The sequence below is a fragment of the Oryctolagus cuniculus genome, chromosome 16 (assembly GCF_964237555.1).
Source record: "Oryctolagus cuniculus chromosome 16, mOryCun1.1, whole genome shotgun sequence".
Classification (NCBI taxonomy): domain Eukaryota; kingdom Metazoa; phylum Chordata; class Mammalia; order Lagomorpha; family Leporidae; genus Oryctolagus; species Oryctolagus cuniculus.
In genome coordinates, this window is record NC_091447.1 from 24,815,415 (window position 1) to 24,843,125 (window position 27,711).

General features: G+C 45.0%; 1 protein-coding gene across 3 annotated transcripts in view; it reads left to right on the plus strand.

Moving 5' to 3' along the window:
- Positions 1 to 27,711, plus strand: part of BMPER (BMP binding endothelial regulator) — a 504,101-nt gene that overhangs the window by 361,677 nt on the left and 114,713 nt on the right. For all 3 annotated transcript variants that reach the window (XM_070059710.1, XM_002713750.5, XM_051853278.2), the window contains 4 exons: positions 13,261 to 13,360; positions 19,013 to 19,122; positions 22,592 to 22,732; positions 24,768 to 24,872. In XM_070059710.1, coding sequence (XP_069915811.1) covers positions 13,261 to 13,360; positions 19,013 to 19,122; positions 22,592 to 22,732; positions 24,768 to 24,872 — 456 coding nt within the window. The remainder of the gene's footprint in view (positions 1 to 13,260; positions 13,361 to 19,012; positions 19,123 to 22,591; positions 22,733 to 24,767; positions 24,873 to 27,711) is intronic.

Genomic DNA, 27,711 nt, shown 5'->3' on the forward strand with positions numbered 1-27,711 from the left:
CATGACCGGAGTGGGGCCTCTTGGCAAAGTGGTAAGGGCCGGCATTAAGTTCCTTTCTGTCTGTTTTACTCAATTATAGGACTCCCAGTTCAGTAGGGACCCTGTTCTTTTGCACGTTTTTTTTTTTTTTTTCACCATTCTTTCCCCATAAGACCAGCACTGGCATCCCTCTTCCTGAGCCTGGGATGATTTGGATGACAGATGCGAAGTTTCTTGATGATACTGCCTGCCTTCTGAGTCCAGGCTCAGTCGCCAGGTGATTCTCCTCTGCCTCATCCCTTTCTCCCTTAGGGTGAATCTTCTCTCTGCTGAACTTGCCCAGGCATGTCAGACTGTGACTCAATCCAGGCCCTCCCCACCACAGCTGGTTCCTCTTCTTTTCCTTTGATCCGATTTGGCCTAGATTAAGATCATCCCAAGAGCATGCCAAGATTGGGATGCAACTTGATTGTCTGAAAACACAAACTAGAAATCGGTGGACAAGGCCAGTGCGAGGAGTGTCACTAGCTTGGATGGATGGCACCAGAAACCTCTGGCCTCTGGACATTGTTTATCCTACAGCTCCATAATATGCTGTCTTCAACATTGTAGATTTTGCTAGGATTTCAGGAAATTATCACTTGAAACAAAAGAAAGAACTGCACCCAATCATATATAATGTGCATGTTCAAGAATATTTTCCACTGAAAGACCACAGTGCCTGACATACAGAAACTCAAATGTTGGTTGAATGGTTGAATAGAAGCTGAGATGCTGTGACCAGGAGATGGCTATTCAGAAACTAAAATGAAGTTTAAATGCACTCTTATGTTTTACTAGTTTCCCAGTTGCACTATATTTAGGAAAACCCCAGAGACTTCTAAGTATAATTTTGTCAATACAGTGAGTGGGATCCGGATATATCTTAGTTAAGAGTAATTCATTTCAAGACAACTGATGTTTTTGTATCTCAAGAAACCTCACCAGAGTACAGATATTTTAAGTTATTTTCAGCTTTCACTGACAACCCAGCAAGTAGTTGTTTAACTGAAAAACTGAACCCTTGTGATATTGCTGTGGTCTCACTGTGGAGCTGCGCACTGAGGAAGCTATTAACACGACTTCTACCCCTAGTGAACTCTCAACCAGGTCTGGGGAAAATGATAAATTCACATGAAACATTGCAGGGCCAAAATTAAAATTAAAACAATATATGAAGCATGTAGCGTCGATAAACTATTTTAGGTAGCCAGAAACTGCAAGGTGAACATAAAGGTCTTAGGAAAGTAATTCATTGGTGTTGTTGAAGTTTCTGTCTTTGAATTTCAGAATTAAGATTTAAAATAAAATTAAGATAAGAAAGTATGCATTTGAGAAAGAGAAAGACCATGTTCCTGCCTTGATGGTTCAGCGCCTAAATGCCTGCAGCAGCTGGGGTCAGGCCAGGCGGCAGCCGGGCGCTGGGAGCTCAGCCTGGGTCTCCTGTATGGGTACAGTGCCCCAACTTCCTGAGCATCGCTGCCACCTCCCAAAGTGTACACTGGCAGGAAGCTGGAGCCAGAATCAAACCTGGCAGTTCAGGGTGGGACGTGGGCATCCCGCCTGGCGTCTTAGCCACCAGATGAACGTCTGCCCCCAGAGGTCCTCGACGCATCAAAGGCCTGCGTGCGGCTCCCTCCTTAGCGCAGCTCCAGCATTTCTGTGGTGTAGACAGCCTGGGGAACATGAAAAATGCCCTTTCTTCTGGAAGATGGTGTTATTTCCTTCCTTTCAGGAATGGCTCATAACTCACGGGAGGTGTGAGTCCTGAATGATTGTTCTTTTCATCTCCCTGGAAGCCGGCCAGACTGTAGATAAGGCGTTTGATGTGTCAGCAGTAGGCTTGTAGCAGCTTTGACTACTTACATGATGATGAAAGGTTGAACTTTGATAAAAATGGCAAGAAAAGGAAAAGGGCTCATTTTCTTCCTTTTGCTTACTCTTGCTCTCTCTCTCTCTCTCTCTCTCTCACTTTCCTTTTTTTTTTTTTTTCCTGGGTGGGAATTGAGAAACGTCCTACCAGGGTGGTCTGCAAGGTTTCTGGGAATCTGAAATATTAGGAGGGTGCACTCTTGTGGATTTACTTGTTTATTTGTCGGTTGTTTCGGGGAGGGAACACCCATGCTCGCCGGCACAGCAGGCCTGGACTCTCAGAGCCTTTATCGGCAGCCCCCGTGTCTCCCCACTCCGTAAGCCCTGGGAGGGATATCACCTTCCTGGGGCACATCCCGTGAATCCTAGCCATCCCTCAGCACCTGCTTCCACACACCAAACAAAACAGGGCTGGCAAAGCTATTCGATTTCTTGGTGCCTTCACCCCTCAGTTCCCAGGGCATTTGCTCAGAGATCTCATCTGAGCTTGGTCCCATAGGGTGCTTTTATCTTCTGGCTTCTAAAATACACAGAAGGGTGTAAAATGTGTGAAAACCCAGAACCAGTTGGAATTTGCCTCGAACAGCGTCCAAGTCTTATCAGTGATTTGTGTGTCTGCCAGACTGGAAAGCTGGGGTTTGGAAGAGAGGAAGAATTTCCCAATTTCTTTTTTTCAAAGCAAAAACAAAAATAGAAGCTAAATAATCTGCCACTTGGCTAGGTGGCAAGGAAGAGCTTTGACGAAAAGCTTCAAGGGACAGAGGAGGTGAGCGTTACCTTTAAATAGGAGGCTTAAACAAATACAGCGCAAACCCCCTTTAGATTGGGATTAATGGGGGCAGGAGTTTGGCCTAGCAGTTAAGACAGCCGTTAGGATGCTCAGGTCCCACATCAGAGACCTGGGTTGGTGCCTGGCTTCCTTCCATTCTTACCTGTTCCTCACCCTCACCTCCTCCCACCCCTGCCACTTCTTCCTGCTGCTCCAGACCCTGGGAGGCAGCAGCAATGGCTCAAGCAACTGGGTCTCTGCACCCACGTGGGAGACCTGGATTGTGTTCCCAGTTCCACCCTCTGCCCAGCTACTGGGGCATCTAGGGAGTAAAACTATTTATTTCTCTGTTTGTCTGTCTCTCGGCCTCTCAAATAAAGGAAAATATGGATGGATGGAGCAATAGTGAAGACGTTCCCATCCCCTGTTTATTTATTAACTTGCTATTTATTTCCTTAAATTATGGTGTTTGGCTCTGCCCCTGTATGCACTTGAAGTTCAGGGCTGTCGCTGTAATGGGGCCAGGCCTGTTCACTGATGCAGCTGTTGAAAGACGGCATCTAGCTGTGCTGTCGGCCGGCTCAAGTCTCACAGTGCAAGCTATGCAATCCCCGCTCTGAGACCAGGCTGGGCATTTGTGTACGATTTCCCACAAGAATCTGGGAATATGGTGAACACCGTCAGAGTCTTTGGGAGACATCTGAGAAGGAGAGGATGTTGAGGTCCCGCAGGCTCACTGGCCTGGGCCAGAGGGTGACTGGCCAAGTCCTACAGTTTAGTGGAGATTTCAATTTAAAGGGTCGGTGCTGTTCAGCAGGGTTGGTGGAGTGCCTTGAAGAGACCTGTTGGCAACCAGGAAGTTGTCTTCATTAACACCCCAAAACTGCTCCTGAAGCTGTCCCTCAGCACTTATGATTTGCCTGTGACAATAATGAAAGAATGAATAAGATGAGATAGTCAGATGGTCTGGTTTGGGTTTCCTCTTCTAAACAGAGCTGGGCACAGGGAGAACAAGTAAGTGGATGTAAACTTGTTCAGTTCACAAACCTTGTGAACAGGATTCACACTGAGATTCTTGGGTGTCTTTTCCTTTCTGGAAAACACTGGAAACATTAGGTTTTGCAGCGAGGGGGAAGGGGGATAGAAGAGATTATTTTGGTGTGTTCTAGGGACCTTAGGCTTGAAGTACCATGCCTAGGACTGTGATATCATTTTCTAACTAGTAGTTGTGATAGGCAGATTAATGTCTCCCCTGACCCCCAAGTTGTCCATGTCCTAATATCCAGAACCTGTAAACATGGCCTTACTTGGTGAAAGGGACTTTGCAGATGTGATTAAGGATTCGCAGTGGTGGTGGTGGAGATGATCCTCAGTGAGTTCTCTTGGAAGAATCCCTGCAGAAGGGAGGCAGGAGAGCCAGGGAAGATGTGACAACAGGAGCAGAAGGCTGGAGTCCGAGAGAAATCTCAGCATGGGGCAGGTGTTTGGCATAGTGGCTCCGCCTCCACTTGAGACACCCACATTCCTTATCTCAGTGCCTGGGGTTGAGACCCATCTGTGCTGCTGATCCCAGCTTCCTGTTAGTACACACCCTGGGAGTGGGCAGTTGGTGGCGCAAGTGGCTGAGTCCCTGCGGCCCATGTGTAAGACCTGCATTGAGGTCCTCAATGCTGGTTTTTTCCTGATCCAGCCTTGGTTATTGTGGGCATTTGGGGTGTGAACCAGCGTGTGGGAGATCTCTGTTCTCTCTATCTCTACTGCTACCGCTACTTTGCCTCTGCCTTTATGTGTGTGTGTGTCTCTAGCTTTCAAATAAATAAAATATAAATAAATTTTTAAAGTACAGATGCTATATTGCTGACTTTGGAGACGGAGGAAAGGCGGTGAGCCAAGGAAGGCAGCTACCTCTGGAAGCAGAAAAGGCCAGGAAACAGATTCTCCCCAGAGCCCCCAGTAGGAACACCGCCTGGCTGACACCTTGATTTCAGCCCGGGGGACATAATTTCCGACATCCGACCTCAAGAGCTGTAAGACAGTACGGCAGTGTTGTTTGTGGCCACTGTTTGTGTGGTCATTTGTTACAGCTGCCATAAGAAGCTAAACAATAATATCAGCTACAGTACAATTAGACACAGAAATGTTCATTGATGGGAAAATCGAAAGGAATTTATTTCAGACTTAGTTCTCAAGACAGAGCGTCAGTGCGTGGTTCTCTGAATCAGCAACAAAGTACAAAAAGGGCTTTCTGTTAGCCGTGTGTGCCCTTCTCAGGGACCATTGTTTGCTTAGGATTTTAGGAGATAAATAGGCATTTTGATCGAGGTTCCTGATATGTTCTGGAGTCTTTGTGTATAGAGCCAAAATTGAGTTTTATTTTATCACTCAGAAACAGAAACCCAGCTGTAATGTTCCAGTTCTTGGGGCAGAAAGTTGCACAGATTGAATCAGAAGGCCTGCACTGGCTCCAGCACAGCGCACATCTCCCCCATCAGTGTGACTCCCAGCTCTGCCTGTGCCCTGCTTTGCCCTGCTTTCCTTCACAAGCCTGAAGCAAGTGGCCTCCAAGCCCCAGCAGAGGGAACCGGGGCCTGGTTTTCCTCTCAGGGAGAAGCAGTGCATCAGAAAAATGAGCATCGTCCCCCCAAACACGCCCCCTGAGCATCGCCAACGCTGTGATGTGTGCTGGCTGCTGAGGGCACTAAGGCCCCTGCTGGCTGGAGGCTCAGGCCTGTGAGGCGTTCAGTAAGGTGCAGCGCCCGAGACAGCTGCCTCAGCCCATCTGGGAAAGTCACTAACATTGCACACCTCTGCAGCATGGTTTTGCTGTGGGGATGGAATCCCCAAATTATGTTGTGAAGATTGAGAGCCATGGAAGATGATGGGATGTGGGCATGTGTATAGCCTGGGTCTTGACAGACCTTAGCTCCTTATCCCTCCCCAGCTCCCTGCCCCAACCGCATTGGTTTGAGGAGAGAGTGGGCTAGTGCTGCAGTTCTCAGCTAGGGGTGGTTTGGGCTCGCAGAGGACATCCTGGCAATGTCTGAAGGCATTTTTGTTGTCACAGCCATGGGACATAGGGTGCTACTGGCATCCAGCAGGTAAAAGCCACGGATGGTGCTGTACATCCTAGAATACACAGGTTACCCCCACAGCAAAGAATTATTTGACTCCAGATTTCAGCAGTGTCCAATTTCAGAAGCACTCATCTGTTGGGTAAGTCTGACACACAACTGTACACAAATTATTACACCACAATGGTGTGTAGCCTACCGTAGAATGTGAGGTCCTATGAAGGGTCTTTAAAAGTTCATGGAAAATGGAGTTAAAAATAAGTTTATGCTGGTGCAAAGTCATTTTTTTACATCCATGCATACGTTTTCATAGCATGCATTTTCCATGAACTTTGTGCAGGCCTCGGTCTATGTAGTCTCATGAGCTCTGGGAGCAGTGAGCCTGCAGGGCCGCTGGCTTTGCTGGAGGAATCCAGGGCAGGATGGAAGCTGGACTGCCACACCTGGCAGCTCATCAGGGCCCCAGGTTGTCCCAGGCAAAGCCTCGTCAGGAGCACTATAAGGTAGCAATAGAGTTGTTAACTAGATGACTAAGCAACCAAATGAGTTCTGAGAGGTGCTGGAGGTGGCATAGCTCAAGACAAGAGTACCACCTCCTGGGTGGGGAAGCAGGGAGAAGAGAGTGGAATTAGCAAAACTGAGGAACTTAGGGGCTGTGCTGTGGGGCAGGGACTGGAGTGGTGGGGATATTGCAAGCCAGGCAAGCTGCTGCCGCTGGGAGGATCAGAAGGCTGCCGTATAGAACTGTGCGGCTGGGGTGAAGCCACAGCAAACCAACAGAAGGAAGCATCCCTTCCTCCACCGGCCCCTGTGGGCTGAGCCTCACCTGGCAAAGTGGGAGGAGGCATGGTTTGCAGAGTCCTGGCCTCAGAAATGGGCTTGAGAGAGATAAGAGCTCAATCACAGCTTGAATAAAAAATACAGATGCCTGGGTTCTGAGTGAGAATCTTCACAGTGAAGCCCCCACTACCTTTTTTGAAGAATTCCATGAATGAGTCTCACCCACAGCCTACATGAGAATGCTAAGTAGCAATGAAGCCTTTTTTCTGAAATATTTATTTATTTGAAAGGTACAGTGAGCACTCCATTAGGTGGTTCACTTCCCAAATGGGTGCAACAGCCTTAGGCTGAGCCAAGCTAAAGCCAGGATCTCCATCCAGTCTCCTGCTTGGGTGTCAGGTGCTCAAGTATTTGAGGCATCATTCCCTGCTTTCCAAGTGGTGGATGGGAAGTGGAGAAGCCAGGAATTGAATTGACCTTCCCCTATGGGCTGCCTACGTCAGAAGTGGGCAGCTTAATCTGCTGCACAACCATGCTAGCCCCAGCAATGAGGTTTTTAAGTATGAAATTGTGGATTTGAGAGTGAATAGATGAGGCAGTCTGTGGCATGTGTTGGTGGGTTATAAATTAGGCCAGGAGTTGGTGAACTCTTTTCTTTTCCTGAAGGAATTGGAGGAGACGAGCCCAAGACATTCAGATTTGCATAGGAGGAGGGATATTTTGTTTAAGGTATAAAAGAGCCAGAAAAGGTTAGGAAGGGAGGGGAGAGAAGCAAAAATGACAGGAAAAACCCTCAAGGTGGTTAAGGTGGATGCCTGATTTGAATTTTGTCTCCCTAAATAACAAAAATATAGAGAACACATTTTATCTAAGCCATTTTAACCTCAGAAGCAGACATAAAGCTCAGACAAAATCTACCAGCAAGACATACGAACAACTCAAAGAGGAGCGAGCTCTGACTGTCTATTTGGTTGCACTTCACATCTCAGAAATCATACTGCAACCTTGGGAGGGCCACAGCAGATGGAAATGACTTGGCTTGGATGTTAGACCTGGTACTAGTCAAGGTGCTTTTAAGAAGCAGAACCAGGAGAATATACACATTTATGTATGGATTTATTACATTGACTCCCAGGGTTGCAGAGCCTGAAAAGTTAGTTCCGGGATGGCCGTCTGCAAGCTACAGAGCCAGGAACTTAGTCATGTGCTACAATAGAAGAATCCAGAAGCCTCAGGACCACAGAGGCAATAATGCAGCCTCCACTCCGTGGCCGAGGGCTCCAGAGTCTACAGGTTGAAGAACCTGGAGTGTGATGTCCAAGGGCAGCAGCAGAAAATGCACCTGCCCTGGAGGGCAGAGCTAGAGGGAGGGGGTTTCCCCTTCTGCTTCCTGTTCCATCCAGGCCCCCAGCTGACTGGATGGTGCCGCATACATTCCGGGTGGGTTTTCCCCACTTGGTTCCCTGAGCCACACACAGCTGTTCTCTGGAAACACCCACACAGACCCACCTGGAATAAGGGCTTACCAGTTCCCCAGGCAGCCCTCATTTCAGTCATGTTGACACCCAAAATTGAACCATCACAGAACTGAGTTCCTGGTTCAGTCCTGCCACTCACTTGGTGGGTGGCAAGTTTTCTGCACAGTTTCCTTCAGGGTCTGTGCCTTAGTCTCTATGCAGGGTGATAACAGCCACAGGTATCCTAGGAGGCTTTACTGAAATTATCAAAGGATCTAATCACAGAGCCTGGATTGCCTGTGCTCCACAGATACTACCTGTTGGGAGTGCTCTCTCTCTTTTGTCTGCTCTGTTTTCCTTTATTCTTTTTCTCTCTTCTCCCTCCCTCCTTCCTTTCCTCCCTCCCTTCCTTCCCTCTCTCATTTCTTATAATATTATTTGAGAGAGATAGAGGAAGAGATGGAAGGGGGTGAGAGAGAGACACACACACACACAGACACACAGACAGACAGGGACTTCCAGTGGCTGGCTTACTCTCCAAGAACCTGCAAGAGCTAAGGCTGGACTAAACTGAAGCCAAGCCAGGAGCTGATAACTCAATCCAGGTCTTCCACGTGGGTGTCAAGGACCCAACCACTTGAACCATCACCACCTGTCTCCCAGGATAGGTGTTGGCAGGAAGCTTGATTTGGGAGTAGAGCCAGGGTTCAAACCCAGCCCCTCTGATGTGAGATGTTGGCATCTTAACCATGATGCCAGATACACACCTACTTATGCTCCGAGTCCAGCAGCTCACCTGCTGCCCTCTTCTGCTTGTATTGGTACTTTTTTAATTTTAATTTTCCTATTCTGTGCTGGCCAAGAACAGGGAAAGCCGAGTACCATGATTTTCCCCCCTAGTACTAAGTGTCATGTTCTGAAACTTAGCAATAGAGAGTTCCAGGCCAGAAGAAAGGCATGGTTAAAGGACATCCATCTCTTTCTGTGAAGTTTTTTGACCCAATTTGTAATTCAAAGTGCTTGCTGTATTCACAAATCAGCTTTGCACTGCTGGCTGCTGTAATATAAGAATTATGGATCACACATAGACCCTTGGCGCTGAAGATGTATTTCTCCTCTAGGGTAGGTTCTCTAGTTGCTTTCTCCTTTCTTCCCACCTTCATTTCAAAATCAATAGAAAACTCTGTTTTTATCCACGAATTGGGATTAGGGGAAAAAAAAAACCATCTTCCTAGAATGCGGTAGAGTGTAGCTGAATCATTTTAACTATTTAGCAATGTGCTACTCTGTTCCCAGCCTCCTCTGTGGGAGCCAGGCTTTGCATCCTTGTCAAGGGATCAGGACTGTGTCTCATGCTCCAGGATCGTTTCCATCCCCTAATTGTCAGTGGTTCTGAAAGGGGTTAGAGACGCATCCTGCATGCACGTGGCTACGTTTTATCATCTTGAACTCATCACCATATTGAGTAAGGTAGATTTTTATTATGCAGCAAATTGCTGCTTTAGGGTAAACTTTGACGCGAAGCAATTGTGTTCTTCACTGAGCTGGCTGAAAGAAAAACAAGAGGACAGAAAATAGACCCAAGATAGGTTTCAGGTCTGTCTTTGAAAAATAGCTACTGTCAGAGGCACTTGGGTATTCAGAACACATGATCATCTCTAAAGAACAAACTTGCCCTCTTCAAGGACAGACAAATGGTGAAAATTATAATGCATAAGCAAGTATGGAAATTTCTGGCATTCCCTTGTCAACCAAATAAGAAGATAGAAAATCTGGATTCTGGGAATTATTGTGATGGTGGCTCTTCCTTTCATTCACTGATTTTTGGTTGAGATATTTTCTTTAGCTCCTCCTTTTTCTGAACAGTATTAGGCATATAGGATTGGTTCCTGCCTGTAAAACAGTCCAGTCAGGGGGGGAAACCAGTGTTACCTTGCAAGATTAAGCTTTTATATATGTACCAAACATTATGTGTATGCTCAAAATATAGGAGTAGATAAGAAAAGAGGAGATAAGTGAAGGTGGAGAGGGTCCCTGGGAGCTGAAGGGCTCAGGATGACATCACAAATAAGGATAGGCTTGAGGTTCACATGGGATGAAGCAGGATTTTGATAGGAGTCAAATCATGCATGGATAGAGGGAAAGAGGTATATATGAAGAAGATGGAAGGCAAAAGATATGTTTGGGGACAATTAAGGAATAAGGCACATTGGAGCCCTGTCTTTGTATTGGGATTGTGGGGTAAAAGATTGGAGGAGAAATTATGGGGTATCTTGAAAAGTATGCTAATAATATAATAAATAACTGGTGCCTCTAAATTATGCAACGAAGTTTGTTTCTTGCTGTTTCATAATTCATTTGCAAGCATCTGATGAGTAGGCTTCCATTTGGTGACCCAGGAAACCAGGCTCTTTCTATTTTTTGTAAAGTTCTTGAGTTCTTGATTCCTACTCCCTGCGGCTGGCCATCCACCCAGTATAGACAATAATTGAGAGCGTAGAGGATTGTGTCAGATTTTTATTTGCCAGGCTAGGAAGCATGTTATATTATTTTTCATCCACCTCCAGTGTGTCAGAGCTTAGTCATGTGGCCTCACCTGACTGCAAAGGAGTCTGGGAAATGTAGTGTAACTATGAGAGAGAAAAAGGAAGAGTTTTTTTGTGAGTGCATAGTCTCCTCTCCATTGACTTTAGCCAGAGTGAGTTGAGTTTATCTTGAATACGATGGTAAGTCATCCTCAACTTTAGCAGGGGTAGGCATCTCATTGGTAATGTAGGCTTCTTAAAGGGAATGAGTTTTGTATATGTTATTAACTGCTGTATTCTCAGCATATGATGGACCTGAAACAAAGATTTGGTAAAATAATCCTGGAGCTTATCAGACCATCTAGGATGGATTGGTGGAAGAGAGCGCCAGCAGGGGAGCCAATTAGAGCTATTGTGATAATCTGCTAGAGCCCAGGTTGGTGTGGTTTCCGTGGAAATTCATTCATTTTAGAACCAGAAATGTTTACTTCTGCTATTTTAACTCTTAGTTTACAGCATATCCACAGATTATAGTTTAACCAGAGTCCCTGCTGAGTTGAAATGGTAGAAGCAGGTTGTAAGCTGCAACCATGTTCCTAGGAGAGACCTGGACTTCCTTTGGAGGCATTAATTGCAATATGGCCTCAGGATTTGGGCTATGCCACAATACTGCAACCCAAACAAAATAAAACTCTACTAAACCAGCAAACACAGACTGGAGTTCAAGTTACTTTAACAGACTCTTGGGAAACACAAACTGTGCTTGTATTATGTATGCAAATTTGCTCTTTAACCTTATTGTAAGGAAAATTACTGGCATGCATCTAATCTTTGCCAGGTTCCCAAAGTGATGGACAAGTTAACTCTTTTACAATTATGCAATATTTCTGAAATTTTAATTTTAAATTTTGCTCAAGAAATAGATGCCAATCCAATAAGAACAGAGAATATTGATGAAAAGAATGTGTTCTCTGTACACCCAAGAGAAGCCAGCACAGAGACGTGCTTGTGTGGCCTGAGCCTTCAGGATTTTAGGAAGTTGCCTGCCGATGAATTTCTTTGAAACTGAACGCCAAGGGCAGAGTTGTCCTGTCCTCTCTCTGGATTTGGCTTCTATGTCTTATGTAAAAGCTGGGGTTGACCTCAGGGTTATGCCCTCTGCAGTCTGATGACAGACTCCCAACTTGAGGATTATGCAGGGTTGAGTGAGGAATCTCAGAACAGCCTGGGATCTTGGGGAGATTTTCAATGATTCTTGCTGATCTGGAAATAATGTAAAAACAACAGATGATCTTCTGGTATTTTTGCATGCTCTCTTTTGGTTTGGGGAAGAATCCAACATTAAAGAGGCTTAACAATAACAGATATTTAAAAAGACATATAACATGCTCTCTGCTTTCAATTCAATCCCACCGAAACATAAACTGTCATCCTGGCAAGGACAGAGAGGGAAAGCAGAAGCAATGGGCACGGCAAAGCATTACGCGAGATGAGGGTGAATGGGATCTGTGGGCTCATGCTGACGTCTGCTGTGAATGCCGACAGTGGTGGGGAAGGTGTAGAGGAAATGACTGAAGCTGAGTCTTTCCCTGTGGAGCCCAGGGTTCTTTGGGGTGTGAGTTCCTCATTTCCTAAGGCCTCCTGAGATATAAATTATCCGCAGGTATCTGAAAGTCTTTGGTTTCTAGCTCAAATCCCAGAGCAGCCAATCTACTGAAATTCCATCTGCCTAGTGATCTATTTACCAAACTACCTCATTTTCTTAAAAAAAGAAAAATAACACTTAATTACTCATAAAATTCACGGTAATCCATATTGCAAAACCTCTGCCATGCAAATTGGTTGACTGTAAATTGGCTGGAAGTACTTTCTAAAGATGCTGTACAGAGAGGAGAGCGCTACTGAAGGGCAGAGAAGAGGGGATGCTGAGGTCAAAGAGGAGGGGACTGAGTGTCAGTGGTCAGGGGTGCCCGGGGCGGTGATGAAAGGCAAGAGGAAGAACAAGAGAGCAAAGCACATATCTGATAGCTCCAAAAGTTCTCCAGTAGGCATCTGAGGCTGTGCTGGTTCTTCCAGTTCAGTCATCGTAAGCTTAGAATTAGTTAAAGGAGACAAATTTGATTAGGCTGGTGAATTTGCTCGAAAGATTCTTCTGTACGTTGGCTTTCAGAGGATGCATTGTGGCAGATTGGCCACTTCCCCCGTTTGGAACCTCCTTGAGCCTTCCCGGCAACATCGCCCAGCTAGGGTAGAGAGTGAGGCCTGCAGACCCACAGAAAGATGGGGGTCAGAAAGAGGAGGAAAATCGCTTCTCGGCCTCTCGGCTAAGATCAAGTGTAGAACGAGAAGGAAAATCTCATGAAGCACCAAAGGGCGCCTGTCCTAGCTTGGTGGAGTGGAAAGAGAGGTAGTGCCCTAATCAGGTCACCCTCTCTTCCTGGTTTGGGTGAAATGTTCCTGGTTTTAGTACTGAAAGTCGCAAATCCAAGGCAAACTGATTAAGTCAGTCACCCTGAATCTAAGAATCTAAGGAAGGTGGTGGCGGGGAAGGGAGAGTCAACACCACAATCATTCCTTTTCTTTTCTTTTTTTTTTTTTTGCCCTTGCAACTTAAATGGCCTATGGGGAAGATGATAGGGTACGTGGGAGGAAGCACAAGGATCTGAGCAGTGATCCCTTCCGTGTGTTCCAGATGTCTCGTTTGTACAATCTGTATGCACTGACTTTTCTAAATGTGCTTTTTTTTTTCTCTCTCTCTCTTTTCTTAGGGAGGCAGGACACAGTGCGTGAGAGAAGTCTGTCCCATTCTCTCCTGTCCCCAGCACCTTAGTCACACACCCCCAGGACAGTGCTGCCCTAAATGTTTGGGTGAGTGACTATTTCCAGATCAAAGAACAATATAATTTTTTCACGGAGTTTCTGCTGAGAGTCTTTATTCACGTTGTTATCTTGGATCCTCAAGTCCTATTTCATGGCTTGTTGGGGTCAACTTTCCTTGCAATTACAAGATTGGGAGGTGTGTACAGGGGTTTTATTCTTACAGGAGCCCTTGCTATAAGACTCTCTGGTCTTCCTTGTACTTTCACCAGATGACATGGGATACTGCCCCCTTGTGGTGAGAAGAGCACTTGCGAGATGTTCACTGGGTGATGACTTTAAGGAGGAACGTATTTTAGAGGCCTTGGAAGTAAACACGTGGAGAATGTAGACTAATGTTACTTTTAGAGGCAAAGTCATGCAGGAGGTTAACGTGCCAGAAAATGGGAGACTTGGGATGGAGTAATGAATAAGTCAACAGAAAGGGAGTCTGAGGTCTTTCTTACTGATATTTAATATTTGTGTGTCCTGGCCACTGTGCTGTATTCTATGCTTTTCCGCACTTTGTGCTCCTAAGAAGCTGTGAAGTGTGGATACTGATGTGTAATTCCTGGGGGAACATGGGTTCTACTGTTCCTCTTGTTGTATTGAGAAAGGAGGGTTCCTCCAGAGACTCCCCGTGGATCTGAGCAGGGCTGGGTATGGGGGCCGTGAACATTTTCCCGAGTCACTTCTGGCTTGGTGCTTCTGCTTCTCCTGTTTCTCTTGATCTCTGTTCTGTCCTCCTGGTTTTTTTTTTGTTTGTTTGTTTTTTTTGTTTTTTTTTTGTTTTTTTCTACTTTTCAACACCACTTTGTCCCTCTAGTCTTTCCACACCCGCAGGTGCCATTGAATCAAGTCTTGTGTAGCAGATTTTCCGGAAGGTTTGCAGCCAGCAAGGGTGCTTATTTTACAGAGAAACACAGTGAACACCATCAAGCAGACTATGCGGCTCCCTTGTTTCTAACAGGTCTCAGTTATTTCACCTTTGGGAGAATTTTGCTGCTGCTCTCTTCTGCTTGGTTTCCTGTCAGTCACTGCCTTGCCCTGCCCTTGAATCTTCCCTCCTTTCTTTTATGATGGATCTCTCCAAATCCTCAGAATGCTGCTGGTTTATTTTCCTCTTTGCCAGATTCCCCTAGTTGTACCCTTAAGTCTCTCTGTTTTTAAACAATCAAATTGGCAAATAGAGATATGTTGTTGAACAGTTTCCTCCTCTTTGAGTGCATATATTGCTCATGTTGACTAAAAATGGTGGCCTTCCTGGTAGTGTACACACACATGCATGCACACATACTTTTTACATACCCGTGACACAATTGGAGTGTCTACACACACCTGATGAAAGACAGTTCCACTTCTCTGTGTGCCTTTTGCGCTGTCGTTGTGTGTTTGTGCTCCTGGAGTACAGTTAGGCTTCAGCATGCCGGGCGTCAGGCTGTGGGGGACATGGGGGAAGCAGGGTTCTGTCTAAGCGGCAGAGCCACTGCAGAAGAACTGGCGTTTGGGTCTGGCCCCAGCCCTAGAGATAAGCAGGCTTGATTAATGCTTTGAAGCCACTTCTGTGGACCTGCTGAGTCAGCCCAGAAGTTTCCCACATGAGCAACTGCTGTGGCATTGGGTGCAGGTTTTCTGTTCATTTGTGGTTATAAGACACACTTCAAAAGGAACAGTGAGTTTTGGAAAACTTTAAAATCATAATTCCCTCAAATGAGACCTTCTTGGGTTAAGCTCAACCGCAGTGGAATGATGTGGAAATGGCTTGAATCAGGCTGCCCCCAGAGGTTCTGAACCACTCCCTTGAATGTTTTATCTTACATGGGACCACAGTGACTTTAGGATTAAGGTGAGATTTTCTGTCCTTTGGAAGTAAAAAGAAACATACCCACATGACAAAAGACAGGCAGAAAAAGAAACAAATACTAGGATGCTTTCTAGATGATGAAATCTTAGACTAATTAGAGTTACGGCTGATTGGGCACTGATTTAGTTCTTTTTTTTTTTTTTTTTTTTTGGACAGGCAGAGTGTACAGTGCGAGAGAGAGACAGAGAGAAAGGTCTTCCTTTGCTGTTGGTTCACCCTCCAATGGCTGCCGCGGCCAGTGCGCTGTGGTTGGCGCGCTGCGCTGATCCGAAGGCAGGAGCCAGGTGCTTTTCCTGGTCTCCCATGGGGTGCAGGGCCCAAGCACTTGGGCCATCCTCCACTGCACTCCCGGGCCACAGCAGAGAGCTGGCCTGGAAGAGGGCCAACCGGGACAGAATCCGGCGCCCCGACTGGGACTAGAACCCGGTGTGCCGGCGCCGCTAGGCGGAGGATTAGCCTAGTGAGCCGCGGCGCCGGCCCTGATTAGTTCTTAAATATTCCCCTGCCCAGGGTCTGCTCACATGTCACATCCTGGACTTTTGCATTGACATCTTCTTTTTCTCATGTTCTATTTGCTTTTTCATGTTCATTGAAGAGTCTCATCAGAGGTCAGCATGCACAGAGCAGCACCAGACACATCTCTCAGAGTGAGATAGCCAGAATCTCATTTGAATTATGTCACTACTAGCAATGATAAATCATCAGATATTTATTGGAGATGGCTAGTGAGTTCCAGGCACTATGCTATGAGCTTTTTGATTTTAAGATGTATTTTATTTATTTGAAAGGCAGAGTTACAGAGAAATGGAGACACAGATCTTCTATCCACTGGTTCACTCCCCAAATGGCTGCAATGGCCAAGGCTGTACCAGGCCAAAGCCAGGAGCTTCTTCCAGATCTCCCCAGTGGGTACAGGAGCCCATGGACTTGGGACGTCCTCCCCTGCTTTCCCAGATGTATTAGCAGAGAGCTGAATTGCAAGTGGAGCGGCTTGGACTCCCACGGAGCCCATATGGGATTCTGGCATCGTATGTAGTGTGTCTATGTGCTCCACACCAACCCCGCTTTGAGCTTTATATCCGTAATTATAGCTAATTTTTCAGTGAGAGATATAAAGCTATAAAAAAGTGAGAGATAGTAGCTATAATCCCATATGGGCTTCGTTGGAGTCCAAGCCACTGTTCACATTAGATCTAGAAGAAAAACACAATGGAGAACCTGTTCCTTCAATTAATTAGTAAACAAGTAGATGCATAGAACTGTCCATCTATATGTACAACTGTATTGAATACTATAATGGTGGTGCAAAGCAACAGGCTAGGGCAATGCAGGAGGCAACATGGACTTTAGCCATGAAGAAGATGTGTTTTGATTGGCAGAGAAGGAAGGAAACTTTGTAGAACTCTGGAACAACATGTTTACTTATATTTTGCCAAAAAGGACTCAAGGCCATTTACAAAATACGTATAGCACATATGAATAAAAGATAGGAAGAAGGCAAACCAAGATTTCACAATTAAAACACAATTACTCAACTGAAGCAGAGCTATTTTTGAATTATTAAGGAGCATAAATTAATTTCTGGTGAATTCATAAAAATAGAAGTAATGTTTAAAATATTGAAAAGTGACTTTGGGGCCAGTGCTATGGTACAGTGAGTAAAGCTGCTGCTTACAGTGCCAGCATCCCATATGGGTGCCATTTGATTCCCGACTGCTTCACTTCCCATCCAGCTCTCTGCTATGGCCTGGAAAAGCAGTAGGAGATGGCCCAAGTCCTTGGGCCCCTGCACCTATGTGAGAGACCCGGAAGAAGCTCCTGGCTCCTGGCTTCAAATTGGCACAGCTCCCACTGTTGTGGCCTTCTGGGGAGTGAACCAGCAGATGGAAGACCTTTCTCTCTCTCTTTCTCTTTCTCTCTGCTTATGCCTCTCTGTAACTCTGCCTTTCAAATAAATAAATCTTTTTTTAAAAAAGTGACTCCACCATCATTTCTATAGTAAATACAAAAACATTCCTGCTTAGTGAGTTTCTTATCCTATAATATCCTAAAACTACAGTTTTATTTGACAGAAGTGATTTTAATGGGGTAGGCTAAATCCATATGACTCAGGCTGCCCACAGCTTTCTAATGCCTCAGCATAACTTTAGAGGAATATTTAGGGAAAGGATGAATTTTGTATTTTGCACATAATCTTCTAACATAGTCTATCATTACTTAGAAAGTCCAAGAGACTCAGGATATTGGATTTCCATATAAAATACCTGTGTTTGTTGGGATATTAACAGTCATTATGCTAAATTTTGTCTAACCATGAGTTTTTGGTTGTATATTTTAGAGGTGGTGATAGGGTGCAGTGGTATTGTTGATGCTGTTTTATGAGTTAAACCAATGAGCTCTGGAGAACTCATGCTCAAGGTCATGAGGAGTCCATTGCAGGGTGCAAAGTATAGCTCACTGTCATCCTGAAGCTTTAGTTTGGGTCTATACTGTATCCTGGCCCTGGGTTGACTTTCATAGAGTAATAGCATATTTTCTTGACTCTCTGTTAATGGTTATTCCAACAATTGTAATTCTCAGACAGCATTTGATGTGTATTTATAGTTGTTTTCAGCATCTCTTTGGGCCTACTGATAAACAGAAATTGCTGTTAATCTTTTTACAATAAAGGATGTATGGATGTAAATTCGATCAATGACCTCATGGTCACTTGGCTTCTTAGTCCCTAATTAAAGTCACATTTCAGTGGTGTTTTGATGTGCCTTAGGGAGTAGAAACTCAAATACTGAAAGACAAGAGGAAAGTGGATTGTACTCCTTATTTGGGATCGCTTGCTGGGTTGTTTTGATCACTAATCCAGTGCTCATATCAGGAAAAACCAAGCTAAGTCTACAAAGATGCTGTGCTTGTGAAACATGGGACAGATGGCATGTGGAGTTCAATTCTGGCTCTGTGCACCCTTTGCTTTCGCTTCCCTCTTTATGCATTTATACAGCTTCTTAACTGAGATGTTGCCTTGGTCTGTTCAGGATGCTGTAAGACAAGAAATTTACTTCTGAGTTCTGGAAGCTGGGAAGACCAAGATCAAAATAGTAGCAGATTTGGTATCTGATGAGGGTCTGCTTACAGAAGGAGCCTTCTCTGAGACCTCTCTTAAGAAGGCACTAATCTGATGCATGAGGGCTCTGCCCTCGTGACCTAATAACCTCCCAAAGGCCCCACCTCCTAATGCAGTCACCTTGTGATCATGTTTGAACATATGAATTTTGTGGTGACCATGCAGATACTTTTTCAGTAGTACTTTGTGCTCAGTTTAGTTCTTCTTGGGGTATCTTGGCTACTCTGCTTTGTGGGATAATTTTACTTTTTCTTTGAGATGCAGCTCAGGCATCCTGTCCTCCAAGAAATCTTCAATTTCCACAATTCCTGGATTGCTTCTTTTCAGGAACTTACCATTCTGTTGTATTGGAAAGAAGTTTTGTGGGTGTCAGTAGACAGTGCACTCCACGAGGTTGGCTTATGTCTGAGTCGTCTTGCTTCACCATCGTGGACATGTAATGAAGATTTGTTGAACTTAAAAAGGCTCGTTTCCGAATCAAACTTTTTTAGCAGTGGCTCTCTAACAAAATTAATGACTCCTGGGGATCTCTGAGGCACATGTGACCCAAGATTTTATTTTTGTGCACCAGAACTACATGGTCTTGTGGGAAATATTTAGCATCTTATGACGCAACTGCTGATGATAACGTGGGAGCTCCCTGGCTTCTGTCTTGCTTACTCTGTGCTCTTGCTTCCTATAGGTCAGAGGAAAGTGTTCGACCTCCCTTCTGGGAGCTGCCTCTTTCGCAGTGACGTTTATGACAATGGCTCCTCATTTCTCTATGATAACTGCACAGCGTGCACCTGCAGGGTAAGGTGGCTCTGAGGGGCTATGGCCCAACAATGATAAGAATGTGCATTTTGGTGTTAATGGTAAAGCCACAGGCAATGGTGTGGTGCCGATGGGGAGGATGCCCCTCAGAAATTAAATCACAGTCAAGGGTACAAGGATTTATAACTCATAACTCACTGTCATCTTCGGGGGACCGACAGGTGAGCGCCCCGTGGTAAGGACCAAGCTCTGAGGGGTTGTCCTCAGGATTTCAGACAAATGCATGTGGTGGTATTCTCTGGCTCACATTATCCAAGATCAATTCTAAAATTCTAAAAATGGTGTTAATCACATTCACGAGGAAAGAAAGGCATGGATTTAGAGTTCATCATGAAGGTAAACCTGAAGGTTTTGGAAGAGCACATTTCTGTGTTGTTCCTTGCGCTTGTTCCTTGCGCCATTTCTTTCTTGAGACACTGCTCATTTCTCCCAAAAGGCAAACGGATTACTGTGTTTACTGTTAAGAGAGGGATTTCACAGCCCCAGAATTTTACAGGAATACACATCACACATTCACAGAATGTACTTACGCAGAGATTTATGTTGGAAGCCAGGAAGAAAAGCATTTATCACGGAAGACTTTGGTATCATTCATTATTGAGATAACCCAAACAGCTGTGTGACATGAGTTCAGAAAAATATGTGTTGGTGTGATGGTGGCTGTTTTATTTTTAATAGCTCAAGGGCTAGAGAGGGAAAGAGAGGGCTTTTGCTCAGTGTCAGCTGTGAGTCAGTAGCTGGGATTAGAGTCCAGAAGTTCTTGATTATTGGAGGCATGCAGCACTGCAGGGGGGTGGCTGGGCCGGGGCTCGTCGGCCTCTTCCCCAGCACTGATCACGGAATAATTCCTCACTCAGAGGATCCTTTCCGGAGGCTCCTTCCTTCTCCAGTGGTTTGCATTATCCTGTGCTGAAATACAGCAACTCCTCGTGTTTGGCTTGGCCTCCATCCGCAGGCCTTCTCCTCCCTACTAGGAATTTCACAAGTTACAGTTTCTTCCCAGGGCTTCTGAGCCTCGGATGAAACACGTTCCCAGTTCTCTTGATTGCCTGCAAGCCAGACAGCCCATGCATGGGAATTAGCTTCCCTTGTAGCACTTTGGGTCTCAAGAATTCTGGGAAAGAAGGTTAGGCCAACAAGAAGTATAATTGTACTTTTCCTCCAAGAGACTGTCTTATCAGACTATGAATACAGTCGTCTTTGTGGACTGGATCCCTGGACAATCAAGGTGCAATCATTTTGGGGGAATCAGTATTATTTTCTGTCTGCTTAGAGCGTCCCTCACCAGTGTCCCCATCCAGTGTTCCTCGTGATTCCCGTAGTTCTCTGGACATCGCGTGGTTTCAGATCTCTGTGCCTTCAGCCCTGATGATTCTTCTACTTGCAGTTTCCTCACCCTCTTTCAATTTCAGTACAAAACTCCTTTTCACCCACAGCAGCCTTTATTAAATGTCACCTCTGCCACAGAGACTTTCCCCACCTACCAAGACAGCTAATTATTCTTCCTCTCTGCTACTTCTGTACCTGTTCTAGTTCTATTTACCATATTTTATTGCAATTTTTTTATGGAGTTATCTCCTCTTATACTGTGAGAACCTGGGGGACAGAAGTATCTATTTATTTGCCTCTGTATTCCCATGACTTTAGCCACTGCTAGGGATATGGACTAATGGGTGTGACTGGGACACCAGTCTAACACAGACACTCACATGCACCTGTGTTTTGTGGAAAAACAGAATTAAATGGTAAGTTTGTTTTGGTGCAAAAACATTTGAAATCATATATACAAGGAGTTTTCAAAAAAGTTCATGGAGAATGTGCATTATGAGATAAAAAACTATGCATGGATTCTGAATGCTTTCACACTAAAATAAATGTATCTTTTAATTTGATGTTACATGAATATTTTAAAAATATTTATTGGAAAGTCAGAGTTACTGAGAGAGAAGGAGCGACAGAGACAGGGAGAGATAAAGGCCTTTCATCTGCTGGTTCACTTCCCAGATGGCTACAGAGGCCAGGGCTGAGTCAGGCTGAAGCCAGGAGCTTCATCCAGATCTCCCACATTGATGGCAGGGGCCCAAACACTTGGGCCATCCTCTGCTACTTTTTTTTTCATTTGAGAGGTATAGTTATAGACAGTGAGAAAGAGAGAGAAAGGTCTTCCTTCCGTTGGTTCACTACCCAAATGGCCACTATGGCCAGCACACCGCGCTGATCCAAAGCCAGGAGCCAGGTGCTTCCTCCTGGTCTCCCATGCAGGTGCAGGGCCCAAGCACTTGGGGCATTCCCCACTGTCCTCCCAGGCCGCAACAGAGAGCTGGACTGGAAGAGGAGCAACCAGGACTGGAACCCGGCTCCCATATGGAATGCTGGCGCCGCAAGGCAGAGGGTTAACCAAGTGAGCCATGGTGCCGGCCCCCATCCTCTGCTACTTTTCCCAGGCCATAAGCAGCAGACTGGTTGGAGGTGGGGCTGCTGGGACTCGAAGTGGTGCCCATATGGGATGCCAGGTTTGTAGGTGTGACTTTACTCACTACACCACAATGCTGGCCCCTTTACATGATCATTTTGAGGTAGCCTCATATATACATATGTAACTAGAGAGAACTACAGTGAGCTATCCATTATTTGAGAGCCAACGAGTTTAGTGAATGCCCTTGTTTTTCAAACTAGGAATGTCATATAGTTTGATGAATTTTTTCCAATATGTGAATTGATTTACAGTAATTCCTATGCACCAGATGCTATATGTTTAAAGTGCACAGTAGCCCTGAGAAGTAATAGGTGGGACACTGCTTCTTTAGAAATCATGCCATACTCCTAAGTCACAGCAATAGGCTTGGCAACCTTGGAGGTTAAATGGCCTGATCAAGGTCACACTGTGTACAGTAGAGCTCTGGAACCCTAGTCCCGTTTTGGAATTGTTCAGTCAGCTCTTCATGAACACAGAACAGGCTTGGGCAATTACATCTGGAGTTGTTACACTAGCTCTCAGTTGCACTTTTTGATCAAAGATACTTGCTTTTATATTAAACTCCAAAAGTGGCATAAAACTATGGAGGAGACCCAGGAAAACACAGTAAAGCAGTGCATGAATGAGTCAAAGGTCAGGAAGAAGGAAACAGATTGTCCAATAGTGAGCTGGGCCTGTTTGCATCATGCTGGCTGGAGCTGGCACATCAAAGTCTTGAACGTGAAGTTGTACACCCTTGGAAGGTAGGAAGCACATTCAATGTTCTCCAGAGATTCCCCCTTCTTCTAGTCCAGATACTTAATCAGCAAATCACATTTTGAAGTGAATGAATGATTAACTGCACCAGATTAAAATATGGTATCTATACCACAGGTTTAAAGTGGGTAGGTACGTGTTGTAAAAGGAAGGCGAGGTATGATGTTTGGTAGCGGGGAAGTCATTTTTAATTTCTACCTTGTCTTTGGCCCCCAGGACTCCACTGTGGTATGTAAAAAAAAGTGCTCCCACCCCGGCAGCTGTGACAGAGGCCAGGAACCCTGTTGTGAAGAGTGCCTGCTTCGAGTGCCACCAGAAGACATCAAAGTGTGCAAGTTTGGCAACAAAATTTTCCGGGTATGTCATGAACCCGTTCATGGGAACTACTGCACTATACTCCATTCTGACACAGTGAAGATTGGACCATTCCATAATTTATGTATGTATAATTATCTGTTGTAGTGTTATATATAACATGTATAATTATGTATATATAATATATATATTTAGATTCAAGTGCAAATGGGGCAGAGAAGCAACTGTTTGGCTTTATTTTTTGCTGAGATATTTCAAACCTGTAAATCATGACTTCCTTTTCCAAACATGGCCAGCCAGGGATTGGGGTTCAGCTGAAGGGGCCCCAGGGATGGCATGGTGTGGGCACCTGAATTTCAGGAGCGTCTCATTCAGCAGTTTATGCTCAGTGTTCTGACTCTTGTCAAGATCATGAAGGATATACAGTTTGGTAATTTAGAAGCTTTTCACAAAGGCACCACTTCAAAGAGAAATCATCTTAGTTGGAAGATGGTCTGATGAGATAGATGTTCATGGTGTCCGTGACTAGCACAGCAGTAGAATAAAGGTGAGAGAGCCTGGCCCTGGCTGGACTCGGAGGGCATTCTATTGCCCATCTGATACCACCTCAGTTGTGCCTTTCATGATTTTCTGTTGACTCCAAGTGAGAAGCTGTGCAGTGACCACTTAAGCTTTAGGATGCAAGCATTGGTTTTGTCTACAGTGCCCCCCATCAAGTCTGTTTCCTCAAGGGTGAAGGACTTACTTGCTACTGCAAGATGGCACCTCACGATGCCCATGAGAATTGGGATCCTCAGATCCCAGGATGTGCTGCTGTAAGCCAGAGACTTAGTTGGTGGGAAAGGTCCCAGTTGCTATGGAACTTGTAGAAAGACACGATGTGTCCTGCCCACTGATGGGGGCACTGTATGTTGCATTGATTCCAGGCTTCCAGAAGCACTCATTCACTGTCTTTATAGAAAGTCAGCTTCTGTCTCATGATGGTGGTGTATGCACAGCCCTTTTGAATCATCTTGTAAAATGTTCCTATAAGGGACAGAGGCCTGCAATGATTTACAGGGAAATTGTGTTCTACAAATGTGTACTTAAGAGAACTTGGAACACTCGGGTACCCTTTAAGGCAGATTCAAGTCAGGTTTTCTCACCCAAGAGGACCTAGAAGCCCAGTCATCCTCAAAATAGCTTCAGAAAGCGAGGAAGAAGAATCACCATCACCATCAAAGATCCGGACTTCTTCTTCTTTTTTTTTTTAACAAGCTCCACTGCTTGAGTCAGAAGCCCAGGAAAGAGTTATTGTTTCTTTATCAGAACCCATTCTGTGATCTTTTCCCCATCAATGGGGATGAGTATTTCTGCTTGTTCTCTTGAGGTATAGGGCTTCCTGTGGCTGGGCATTTCGTAATGGCAGATGGTAAACTCAATAAGCCAAAGAAATTCCTTAAAAAACTCTTTCTGTCTGAGCCAGCGTCTAGGATAGGAAATGTGTCCCAAAGTGCTATCTTGCTTTCTGGGAGGAGAGTACCAGGCATGGCTCTTGGAGTCTTCGGCATGGGCTCTGCATTTGCAGATGCTTTGCTGATGAGGTGTCTGCCAGCACGGGAAGTCATTTGGGTTAGCCACTGTTCTTTGCATGTCCTCGGTGTGTCTGGGAAATGGACAGAGCCTCTCTGGACATCTCAGTTAATTGCTGGTGCCTGAGATAGCTTAAACATTTTAGTCCTATAAAACAGGAAAATTTGCTTTTTGTTACTGTATCATGTATGAAAATTCATGCTTTGTTTTTCCCAGGGAAAAACTAAGTAAACAATGCATTAGGAGCAGGATGCAAATATGACTTGGTTAGACACACACAAATTCTCTTTATATCCTAGAGAGAAAACACACAGATGCTGGTGCATACACACACACCCACACACAGAAATCCTCCCTAATCTTAAATTGGTGATATGTAGATAGACTCCACAGAGCCACTTACTCCAAGGATGGCACCCCTCACTTAGGGTGAGGAATCTCAGCCTGTTGGCCTAGTCACCGTTAGCTTCCAGCTGATTGCAGGGTTCTGTGCTCTCTCCTGCAGGATGGAGAGATGTGGTCCTCTGTCAACTGCACTATCTGTGCTTGCGTGAAAGGCAAGACGGAATGTCGCCGGAAGCAGTGTGTTCCCATCAGCAGCTGTCCCCAGGTACGTGTTCAGTACAGGTGCACTTGCTGTTTACCTGAGCCTCTTGGGGACCATCTGTGTGCGGCATCATCAAACACCTGAGTACAGAATCCTCCTCCCCGCAGTAGCCAGATGTCCCTTGCAAAGCTTGCACCTTCATTTTTGCACCTCCCGCCCAGGGTGTGTAGCCTTGCATGAAAGCACCTCTCACCTTGCTTTTGTGCCGACTCTCCTAGTTCTTTTTTTTTTTTTAAATGCCAACGTCTGTTAGGTTTGCTCTGTTTTCTTGTCTTGGGTTTCCTGCTTAACATCCTTCGCATCTTTAGCCTTCAACCTTCTTTCTTCTTCCATCTCAAACCAGACCTTTTTTTTTCTAATAGCTAAAGTAAAATGTGATTGCTTATTAATAAATTCCCCAGGGGCTTTCTCCTGCCTGACAGCAACCCTGACCCCTCTGCTGAAGTTTCTGTCTCTCTAACCCTGGCCTCCATTGTAGCCTCACGTGGAAATAGCATCTGACAGAAAGATCTCTCTTTTTCAAAAACCCATCGTTCCAGCGTGGTGCATAAAGCAGCCATTATCTTCTAAAGCACAAGCCCCACTGCATTCACCGAAGCAACTCAAAACCTTTCAGGGCTTTATGCGTTTTGGGAAAATGTCAAACCTATTCAATACCTTCCAGGGAACGAAAAAATAGATCCATAGATTCAGAATGTGTTCTGCCTTCTCTGTTATAGACAGCTTTTAATTTTATTCACATCTGTTACGATTATAAACAAAAAAGTTGCTGTTTTTTCTTGAGTGCCAAATGAGGCTCAAAAAAACAACAGCTGTTGCTATTGCACAACCGAATGAAGGGGGGGAAGAAAAACGGGGGAAAATCCCTAATTAGTCTTGCTTTAAAAAGCCTCAGACATAAAACTGAAAACCTCCCATAAAAGAAAAAAAAATAAAAAAGGAGATACAATAATACAATAAGTAGAGTTGAACATGGTCTGCTTATAAATATTCATTGGGAAAAATAGGATCACATCATTTATGCCAGTCCTCGGGGAACCCTCACTGCTAATGAACTCTTGCCACACATGTTAGTAATAATGGGCTTCCTTATTCTACAAGACAAAAACAGGAGGCTGTGCCAGCCTGGTGGCTCACGTAACTAGCCTGGGCAGGCCATCGTGGGGTTGTCAGCTTCTCTTGAGTTCTGCCACTTGTCGCGGGGTTGATGGTTTTCATTGTCCTCTTGCCGCAGGAGGTCAGCGCTGTTGGTGTCACCAGCAGTCTCGTTAGCGTGCCTTCCTTGTGGACCGTATTGGGGCCAGGAGCACCCCAGCCCCTGTGCATCTTGTCAGGGCTTGTCAGCTCCTGCCTCAGGGGATACCTTTCTGTTTCTAAGCATCTTTCCTCTGGTTCACACTTTCCCTTCGCAGGGGCCAGCTCGAGGTCTTTGGAAGGTAACTTAGCTGTACTGTGGAAATCTTATTTAAAAATCTACTTCCCCTCCCCTACATTGCCTGGGGAAATTAAAAGAAAAAATAGAAGCAGCCTGTATTCCCTACTCCGTTGTTGCTGGCTGCTACTAATCTCTTTTTCCAGAAGTATGTGTGTTCTGTTGAAGAAGAATTTTACGACTGAATTCTATGTCAGCCTTCCCTGGCAACTGCCCCCCAGTGTCATACGTGAGGAAGGCTATGAGCACTCCAGTGGGGACTGGGACAGGGCCTTGTGACACTGTCATCTCACCATCACTAATAGGAGGGGTCTTCAAAGGGTTCATGCAAAATGCCCATTATGAAAATAAAACTATGCCTGGATTTCAAAATTTTTGCACTCAAATCAATTTATCATTTAATTCCATTTCCACCAACTTGTTCCCTTGTATGTACTGAGACTTTCTCTGTAGCAACAGGACTAATCTAATTTAACGCTGAAACCACCTCCTTTGAGGTGGGTGCTGTTATTAGATTCCTTTTTTTTTTTTTTATTAAAGTAGAAGAAGTGAAGTTTTAGGTAAGTAAGAGAGACTCCAAACAAATGGAGGGACTGATGAAAAAAAAGAGACCAACCCACAGGGGCTCACTATCAGTGGGTATTTCTGTGTCTTTACCACGTTATCTCCAAGGAGCCAAGGTAGTGGTTATACATTAGTTACTGTGAAGGCCAGAGGTAGTTGTAATGGGGCCCTTTCTAGCTTGTTTTTATTGAAAGCTAGATCTTGTCATTGTTGCTAAGTATTTTTTACTAGTGGCTTCCATCCTGTTGAGTTTAGTGTAGGCCCTTCCTTTAAAAAAAAAAAAAACAATTTATTTTCATCTTATTTGAGAGAGAGCGAGAGCGAGAGAGAGAGAGAGAATATGAACTTTTCCATAGGCTGGTTCACTTCCCAAATGCCTGTTAAAGCTGGAAGTTCCAGGAGCCTGGAACTCAATCCAGGTCTCTTATTGTGGGTGGCAAAGACAAAATTACTTGAGCCATCACCTGCTGCCTCTAGGGTACAGATTGGTAGGAAGCTAGAATTGGAAGCAGAGCTGGGACTCGAACACAGGCACTTTAGTAAGTGGTGCAGACGTCCCAAGCTATGTCTTAAACCCTGTGCCAAACACCCACCCCAATAGATCTCTTGCAGATAAGACTCTAACATGTCCCGAGTTCCATAGCTAATCACCCATAACCCAGGTGCTCTGTCTCCAGACTTGATTTCTTCTCTGTCTAATTTAGAGATCCTACCAGTACCATTTTCATTTTCTGGGGAATAAAGTTTCTACTGAGATGCAGGGATCTGCTGTCAGAAATCATAGCCACATTTGCTTAGGGTCTTGGTTTAATAGCTCTGCTACACTGGAATAGAGCATCTTGCCCC